Source organism: Dromiciops gliroides, chromosome 4, assembly GCF_019393635.1.
Source record: "Dromiciops gliroides isolate mDroGli1 chromosome 4, mDroGli1.pri, whole genome shotgun sequence".
In the NCBI taxonomy this organism is placed as follows: domain Eukaryota; kingdom Metazoa; phylum Chordata; class Mammalia; order Microbiotheria; family Microbiotheriidae; genus Dromiciops; species Dromiciops gliroides.
Genome location: NC_057864.1, coordinates 185,742,494 through 185,752,123, shown reverse-complemented (window position 1 = coordinate 185,752,123; position 9,630 = coordinate 185,742,494). Strand labels below are relative to the sequence as shown.

General features: G+C 40.8%; 1 protein-coding gene across 1 annotated transcript in view; it reads right to left on the bottom strand.

The window, feature by feature from the left end:
- Nucleotides 1–522: 522 nt before the first annotated feature.
- The window catches only part of KPNB1 (karyopherin subunit beta 1), a 33,301-nt gene continuing 24,193 nt past the window's right edge, over nucleotides 523–9,630 (bottom strand). The window contains exons 17-22 of the mRNA XM_044001220.1: nucleotides 8,576–8,683; nucleotides 6,386–6,529; nucleotides 6,172–6,277; nucleotides 5,363–5,477; nucleotides 4,624–4,785; nucleotides 523–3,806 (exon numbers count right to left, since the gene is read on the bottom strand). Of these exons, the coding sequence (XP_043857155.1) occupies nucleotide 3,806; nucleotides 4,624–4,785; nucleotides 5,363–5,477; nucleotides 6,172–6,277; nucleotides 6,386–6,529; nucleotides 8,576–8,683 (636 nt within the window). The 3' untranslated portion in view covers nucleotides 523–3,805. The remainder of the gene's footprint in view (nucleotides 3,807–4,623; nucleotides 4,786–5,362; nucleotides 5,478–6,171; nucleotides 6,278–6,385; nucleotides 6,530–8,575; nucleotides 8,684–9,630) is intronic.

Below are 9,630 nucleotides of genomic sequence, written 5' to 3'. Positions count from 1 at the left end.
TCCCCAAAACAGAATGGATTCTTACTAAGGTCAGGAGGCAAGGAAAGGCTGGTTATTAGCATCTCCAGACTGGTTGCCAATATTACCTGTAAAAGGCATGGGTGGAATCCCTGATAGTTTGCTACAAAACTCAGAAGCCGCATGCTACCCATTTTAATACTGATAATAGACAAATCACGAGCCTATTCTTGCTTATACTATTCAGAAAAAAATCTACTACTTAAAAGCCACATAAATATAATTCCTACTTTTTACACTTTCAGCTTTTCCTAGACCAGAGGTTTTTAGGCCTTTTTTGTATCACAGACCCCTTGGTATTATCTGAGGGAGGCCTTTGGACCTCTCCTCTGATTTTTAAATGCAAAAAAATTACAAAGGAAACCAATCATGCCAAAATAAGAGTTTTCAAAATATTCAAGAACCCAAGGTGAAACATGCCTTTCCTAGACCACTCTATCCCCAAGGAAATAATGCCAATGTCTGGAATAACGAGACAAAAATGAAGCGGCAAAGTATTGAAAATAAAAATAAAGCGGACTTTATTTCGAAGATAAAGATGATGGTACCAGTTTTGGTTAGTAAAGTAGGGCTCAATTATAACACGTCACTAATGCCATCATAGGGAATGGCACACCAGGGGTAGGCACCCCAGTGAGATTACAGAAGCTGGATCCAAAGCCAAGATGCAATCAGAAGCTCAGAATGCCTGGCCTTTGGGCTCCTCTTTATGCTGGACTAACACTCATTTGACAGAGTGACAAAGTTAAGACAGTTGCTTGGTTTGAAGTTAAAATGCTAAGAGCTGCATAAAATGAACACTTCCAAAGAGTACACTGACACAAGTCCCCTCCCCCCAACCCCCCTATCCCCACACACACACACACACAATTTGGTTCCTAGGGCAACATCATTGCCTTTGACAGCCATCACAATGGTCAATTACCTGGGATAATAGATGAAAAGCCAAGTGACAGAAATAACTGATACAGGGGATGCAGCTTGCCCCACATAGGTAACCAAGGACCAGTCCCATAACTGCTTTCTTAGGTCTTATGCAATACTGTCTTTCCAAATAGGCAGTTAACTACACTCTCATGCTAAGACTTGGCCATGGGGAGGCACAGGCAGCAAGTAGACAGGATGCTCTGCTAAAAACGTATTTTGCATCCTATTCCCAAGACAGCATAATTAAAAAGATTCCAAAGGATAATGTGGAAAATCCACCAACCAAGGGTAGATAGCAGGATTCAATACATCAACCGATAGGTGCCAAGACTAAAACCAAATCCCAATTGATCTGTAATTTCCCAACCAAGCCTCCCATCCACCCCTCCCTCCTCTCTCCATAAGTGAATGGGTCTGGAAGAGCTCAAACAGTTTTCAGAACTGCTTCCCTGGAACAAAACATGACAAACACACGGAAGGTTTTGTTTTCACTATGGATCTCAGTGTACTTTATTCTCCTGCTGTCTACAGCTGAGCAGCCCACACAGGGGACAGAGATGGGTAGCACTGAGGAATGATCAGATTTCTCTCCCCATTCCCCGTTCCCCTTTCCCCCACTTCTTAAGCCCTATCCCACCCTCCCCTAATTTTCAGGAATGGTTTTTAAGTAACATCACCCCCTCTAATTTAAAAAAAAAAAAAGGCATTAAGAGCCAGGCCTCTTTCCATTCAGGGTTGAGGAATCTGTAAGCTCTTTTCACAAACGGAGCTTCTCTCCTCCAAACACCTGGATTTGTTTTCTTTTGCACATTGGTTCATAGATCGGCACTTTTGACTCTGAACCTGGCACCAAAAAGGCACAATATCTGATACCCTGTACAAGAGCTATTAGAAATGCTGCAGTGCAGATGGGCAAAATTTAGCCAATCCCTCTCATGGATGAAAAAAATTAGGCTGGTGGAATACGGGATGTCAAGGGAAAAGGATAGGAATGAAGACCCCTTTCTTGTAAGCTGCAAGGATGAAGGTATAGAAGGGAAGAGGAATCCTGTTTTCACTTCCCAAACCCAAAGACCATCTTTCAGTATTTTAAAGCAGCACATTAAAGATGCTGGTAAAAAATAACAACTGCCTAATAAAGGGAATCAAGCTCCCTATACACGCCTTCTTATTGCTAATGCCAATATGGAAAATCAGGGTTGCTCTTTTCCCAACTAAAAAATGTCTTGGTTTATTTAGACGGGAGATGCATCACGCCTTTAAATAAAATTCCAAGGGGCTAATTAGGGAAGCAGCAACATCCCTGATTGGTCAGATTAACTGTCCACTGGGCTTCTGAATCTTTTTTCTTCTTGTTGATTTACATTTGTAAATTTAAAAGATCAGTGAGTGGGATCTCTTTCAATTGGAAGGACCAAATATACAAAAAGTAAATTTTAGGGAATGTTTGACACTTTTATTAATCTTCAACTGCAGTGGAAAAATATAACCTTTTACAAGTGCCATTTTCATCATGAGAGCTTGTCAGCATGTCTATATATAATATATATATATTTATATAAATTCTTTTTTCCTTTTTTGTTTTGTCGGTTGGGTGGTTTCTGAAGTGCAGCAAGAGACCATTACCACATTGGAGTCAATCAAATAAAGAACAGAAGGCCAAGCAGTTTCCAAATGGTTATTTTATCAGATTTTGTTTGAACATTAAATTTATCCTCATTTTGCAATCCAAAATAGTAACCTGAAGTTTGTTATGGGTTTTTTCTTGTTTATATTTTTATTGGTTTTTTTTTAAACTCTTTGGCACAATTTTTGGGGCGTTCAGACTGTCACAGTACAAGTCAGGAGAGAGCTTTCCCTTTGTGCTGCCAATTCTGAGCATTTAAATTTTGGTTTGGGTTGTGGGTTGTCTTTAAAGTCTGTTTATGACAATCTCATTTTTCCTATATCCTCTAAACCAGAGTTGTCTTTCCCCCTCCCCTCCCCCCACTCCCCCCCTTCTACATTCACAGTTGAACCATATTAGGAAAGGCGCCTTGATGAAAAAGAGATCATGAAAAGCGTCACTTGGGATGGGAACTGCACGTGTCAGTGTTTTCCCTAAAAATTAAAAATTAAAAAAAAAAAAAGACCCTAAAGAGCGGCTTTCCTCTTTTTTTTTTTTCCTTTTTACATCTCTTGTGCTGCATCAGTAGACAGAACTTCAGTTAGTTTTATGAAATGTAACGTCTAACCCCTTTTTTTTTTCTGGGAAAAAGATAAACTGCAATGACTTGAAGTTGAGAATGTGGATACCGCCTCATTCACACACACTCACTCTTAGACTGAAAAAATCCCTCACCCTCCTTTTAGCCCGCACGCGTACAGTGCCGTGTGGCAAAGGTACACCTAAGGTGGGCTCGAGACCCAGGCTCCATCTCTCTCATCAGTAGCAAAGGCCAGGCCTTTAACAACAAAGCACCACAGCTGAACCCCAGTCCCTTTTCTCCCACACTAGTCATTCCGCTCAGCACTGGCCGAAAGACAGAAAAGCTAGTTCTAGCCTCTCTTGGGAAGAGATAGCTCTCTCTCTTGCTCTCTCTTTTTAAAAGCACATAAATCCCGTCACTTTTCTCTTTTCCAAGACGGCCGATGTTATGGTTTTCTACGGAAGTCAGTGCTTAGCTCACTAACAGCGCTGCTGTTGGCTGCTGCTGCTGCTGCTGTGGCAGGATTTTCAATGTGGTGTGTTTTCAAGCCTCACTCACTCATCCTCTCATTCCCAAACATTCAGCATCCGTGCACACTCCTCACTTCCGGGTTTTTCAAAAGATTGGAGATTTCCAGTGGGGGTCTCGGGTGTCATCCCAATGGTAACAGATCTGAAAACAGAGGGAAAGAAAGAATCAACACAGAGCCTTCTCCTCTAACTAAATGTAGCACACTCATGATATGCAATTAGCAGAAATTCAGTCCTCTCCAATTCCAAGAGATTCTTTTAACTAGGTGTTGCTACAAGGCCAAACTAACAACTATTTGGGAGCTAGTTCTCTCTTTAATTTCTGCCTATTCTACCCTCTTGCCTAGTTAATTAGCAGGGCCTAGAAGAGCAATGGGGCAGCACAATAAGCTTTCTTTAAGCTTTTTGTTGTTTGGGGGAGGCTAGTACTATTAGAGAGGGGAGTGGAGGAGATGAAGGTCCCTGGGAAGTGGTTGTGGTACAACAAAAGAAAATTTAAGACTATTTTGGAATGGTAGATAGCAATTAACAATGGCTTCAAAGAGCCCCAAGAAGGTAGCATCGGGCCACCAGCCTATATCTAACCCTGAAGGAAGTTTGAAATCTAGATCATTTTCTATATCCTATCCTTTATCACTGAAGATTGTCAAAGGGTTAGCTAAAGTTTTACTTTAATTCAAGGCTAAGAAACACAGTAGGGAAATGCTCAAAGCGATTACTTTTTCGGGCAGCTAGGAGGCACAGTGGATAGAGCACTGGCCCTGGATTCAGGAGTTCCTGAGTTCAAATCTGGCCTCAGACACTTGACACTTACTAGCTGTGTGACCCTGGGCAAGTCACTTAACCCCCATTGCCCCACCAAAAAAAAAAATTTGGAACTCAAAGCGATTACTTTATAACAGAGCTCTTGACATCACAGTCAAGAAACACCTACTCGGGGGACATGGTGTGGATCTTACCAAGCTTGGTTCTTCAATTTCCTCAGTTCTTTTGTTGCCCAGGTAGCAAGGGTTTTTGTTTTGTTCGTCTTGGATCTTCGTCCTTCAGTTAACAGTTCATGGATCAGGGGTCTGGCCTCTACTAATTTCAGTACATCCTTCCCAAAAGCTGTACATAAGTCTCTAAGCAAAACAAACACAAAAGAGAAATCAAGACCCAGGTTACATTATTTCCTTTAAGAAACCAAACATAGGGGGCAGCTAGGTGGTACAGCAGATAAAGCACCAGCCCTGGATTCAGGAAGACCTGAGTTCAAATCTGGTTTCAGACACTTGACACTAGCTGTATGACCTTGGGCAAGTCACTTAACCCTCACTGCCCCGCCCAAAAGGGAAAAAAAAAAAAGAAAAAGAAAACCAAACATGGAGCTTATCAATGAATACTGACTGTCTTTATAGAAGGGTTAAGAACTAAGACCATTAATAATACCAAACCAATGAATCTGGTCTTCCCTTGAAGATTTCACTTAATGGAATTCAATGGTGAATGGAGAACTAGGGTCTAAACATTTTTGTACACTCATAAAACCACTTCTCATGAATTAATCCTAACAAAATATACAGAAATAACCCATAATCCTACACCATCCTAGGTAATATAATGTAAACTCTCTGCAAATGCTTTCTTTCTGGCCCACAAATCCGCTTCTATGAGCTCTATAGAAATGACTTAATTATTAAATCAAAAGGTAAAACTTACCCTATCAGTCCAGCAGCACAAGCTACTACTACATCGGTGTGATCCTCATCTCCAGCAATGTGATCGATGAAGGAAAGAATAAATTCTACTCGGGGCTGCACCAGCATCACATCCGCTATTAAAAAGAAAGAGGGGGATGGGAGTTTTGCTGGATTTTTTTCTCAATTAGGACAAGCCCAATGTTCCTTTTCACGCTTCCAAGTATATTATAACCCTCCAAGCAGGGAAGTAAAAGGGGGCTTGATAGGATGAACTGACTAGAATAAGCATTTCCCAAACAAGAAGATTTTTGTATCTTAGATATTCTTCTAACAGGAAAAAGCCCCAAAAAAGCAATACATGTATCTTATAGCTCAAAGCCAGGGCTGCTTTTCAGATGACATTCAATAAAAAAGCAGCTCAGCACAAACTCTTCCTGTTAGGTCAGAGGGGGGTGTCCCAGATTCAAGAAAGAAGAGTCTATCCTGGCAGGGATGGTCCCCCACCCCCTTTCACAGCCAATTATATTGAGGCTAAATTGCTATTCTTCCCTTCATGACTCCTGTCAGGATCCCAGCATTTTCTACATAGATTTTTTTCTAGTTATCCACAATGACAACTAAATCTAAGACAAAGGGTGACAGGTGGACAAAGGAAAGAGAGGTATGAAAAAACAAAGTTCCCTTTCCCTACTTCCTCCAAAGCTTTCCTTTTCATTAGCATACAGACACACACAAGGAAAGCTCTCCAAATGAAAATTCTATGCATATCCTTTGTCCAAACTTCTGACGCTGGCCAATGAACTAAGTTAATTGTAATGTATACTCAACGGTGCACATTCTCCTGGTCTCCCTTTAATCCCTGGATGATTCCGGTGTAGGCTTCCAAGCACCCTTCCCTTAGCTCATTCAGATAATCCACCATGTCGTAGTCCGACTACCAGAGACAAACAGACAGACCCAGGCATGTTACCTTTTCTGGCACATAAAAAGCACCCTCTCCCCACCCCTGACTTGGAAACACAACTAGCCTGTGATTGATTACCTTGTCCACCTGGGCTTGGGAGGCCTGCTGAAGAGTATTCAATACCACCTCAAGGTATTTCTTAAACTCTCCCCCAATCGCAAGGGCAATATCACCAAATACTGACAGAATCTGTGGCTTGACAGACCTGTGGACATTTTCATTCTGATGAACAAGAAAGAAACAATAAAAGTCAGAATTTATAAACCTAGCTTACTGAGAAAAGGTTTCAATTTATCTAAATTTGTATGTTTTTCTCAAGAACTTGCAGCTCATTATCAACTGTGATAGACTTGACTCTTCTCAGCAATACAATGGTCCAAGATAGTTCCAAAGGACTCATTATGGAAAATGCGCTCCAAATCCAGAAAAAAAAGAACTATGGAATCTAGATGCAGATTGAACCATACTATTTCTATTTTTTTTTCTTTTTTAAGGTTTTTCCTTTTTTGCTCTGATTCTTCTTTCACAGCATGACTAATGCAGAAATATGTTTAATGTAACTGTACATATATAACCTATATTAGATTGCCTCCTGTCTTGGGGGGGCGGGGTGGAGGGAGAAAAATTTGAAACTAGAAACCTTATAAAAACAAATGTTGACTGTGTGACCCTGGGCAAGTCACTTAACCCCCCACTGCCCACCCCATCCCTCCAAAAAAACCTTGAAAACTATCTCTACATGTAACTGGAAAATAATACTTTCATGAAAAAAAAGAACTGCAGCTCATAACTTACACCAACTTTCAATACCTAGACTAAGTTTAATGGGTCCTTCCACAAAATTTTATAATAACTGCTGCTTCTTTTTTTTTTTTTTTTTTGCGGGGCAATGGGGGTTAAGTGACTTGCCCAGGGTCACACAGCTAGTAGGTGTCAAGTGTCTGAGGCCGGATTTGAACTCGGGTACTCCTGAATCCAGGGCCGGTGCTTTATCCACTGCGCCACCTAGCCGCCCCCAATAATTGCTTCTTTACACATCCCTACCATAGCCAATGATTTTTGGAGGCATGGTGCTTTTGAAATACAATTTTTACCACGAATTGATTTAACTTTAATTGCATCCCTACAATTCTTTATACTAGTAGGCTAGTTGTGCCCTTCCATGAGCTAGTTGAGTCCCATTATCACCAACTGTCTACTGGACATTTCAAATGGCATACTCCATAGAGATCTTAATTTCAAAATGTTCACAACAGTTCATCCCCCCTGCAACTTACCCTTCTTCCAAACTGCCCCCCACCTGTCAAAAGCACCACCATCCTTTTAGTCACTCAGTTAAAAAACATCAGTCATGCTCAATTCCTCACTTTCCCTCATTCCAACTATCTAATCAATTATCAAATTTTTTCATTCTACTCCTATCACATCATTCTCTTTTCTCCAATCCATCCTCCAAAGTGACTATGTCATTCCCTTTCAATGTTCCATATTATCTCTGGAATCAAATACAAATTCCTTCATTTAACACTTAGAGCTTTTAACAGCCTACTTCCCAAATTACCGTTCCAAGTTTATATCCACAAGTAGTTAGCTTTAGTAACTGTGACAAATTTTTGAAGTTAGTTCGTCTAATAAAGGCCTCATTTCTCAAAATGAGAAAACTGAGTCAATTTTAGTATAATGAGAGCCATTCCCCAATTGATAAATGATCAGGAGATATAATTTTCAGATGAAATAAAGCTATCTATAGTCACATTAAAAAAAACCACTCTAACTCACTATTGATTAAAAGATTCAAGTCAAAACAATTTTGGGATACCAGCTTATACCTTATTAGATTGGGTAATAGGACAGCAGAGAATACCAAGTTTATATACACATTACTCCCCTAACACACTCTAAGATCCAGCCACACTGACCATCTTGTTCTTCCCACATAATATTCTGTCTCCTGTCTTTGTACCTTTTTATCACCTGTCTGACCCCACTCCCCTATCCTGGAACAGAGTTCCTGCCTCACCTCTGCCTCTCAGAATTCCTAGTTTCCTTAAAAGGTCAGCTCAAGCATCATGTTCTCAATAAGGACTTTCTTGACACTGCCCTTTCCCCAAATTAGCTTGTACATATCTTGCATACACTTGTGTACCTGTAAGATCCTTGAGGCAGGGACTACTTCATTTATGTCTTGAAGCCCTCAGTGCCCAACACACACACAGGCGATTAATATGGGCTTATTAATGGATTACTTACTTATATATGGATACTTACTCCTAAGTTCTCCAATAGCAGCTGCATCACCTCATCACAGAAAGGTAAAATGTTGGACTGTAGGGCTCGGCACAAGTCTCCTACCAGGCCCACAGCTGCCAAACAAACCTAAAGAGGAAGACATGAAAATAACTAGAGCTGCATAGGAGACCACCTATGGTACCAAAACACCCCTGCTGCTTTATTATCAAAAGCTCAGAGAATACAAAGTCAAGAAATTATTCTCCTCAGGAAGACACAAGTCTTTGAAACTAATGTGTTAGCACATACCCAACTGGGTGGAGTAATCTATTTAATCTGGGCAGTAAATGAGCCTAACACTCATCAGAATTGGCTCAAAGACCTCAGTCTCATTAGAATGGGCTCAAGGAGGGAATAACATACACACTCAATAGGGTGGAGTAATCTCTCTAACTCTGCAGTAAAATAGGAGGGGAAGGGGATAAAGAGAGAGGGGCAAAAGAAGGAAGGTCAGAGTGGGGGAGGGGACAGACAGAAGCAAATCCCTTTCTCTCTCTTGGGAGGGGGGGGAGAAGAGAGGCAATGAGGGTTAAGTGACTTGCCCAGGGTCACACAGCTAGAAGTGTCAAGTGTCTGAGGCAGGATCTGAACTCAGGTACTCCTGAATCCAGGGTCAGTGCTTATTCACTGCACCACCTAGCTGCCCTGCAAATCCCTTTTGAAGAGTGATAGGATGAAAGAAGAGGGATAATGGAATAAATATTATGGGGAAGGGAATAGGATGGAAGGGAAACTGCTAACAATAGTAATCATGAAAAAGAGAAAAGAAAATCATCAAAAAGAAAGAGAAAAATTGTACAAAAAATATTTATAGCAACTCTTTGTGATGGCTAAGAATTGAGAATCGAGGCAATGTCCATCAACTGAGGAATGATGGAAGAAGCTGTGCTATATGATTGTGGTGGAATGGTCTTGTGCTATAGGAAATGACAAACAGGATGATCCCAGAAAAATCTGGAAAGTCTAATGAGCATCGATGTATAGTGAAGTGAGCAGAGCTGAGAGGACATTGTACATAGTGACACCAGTATTGT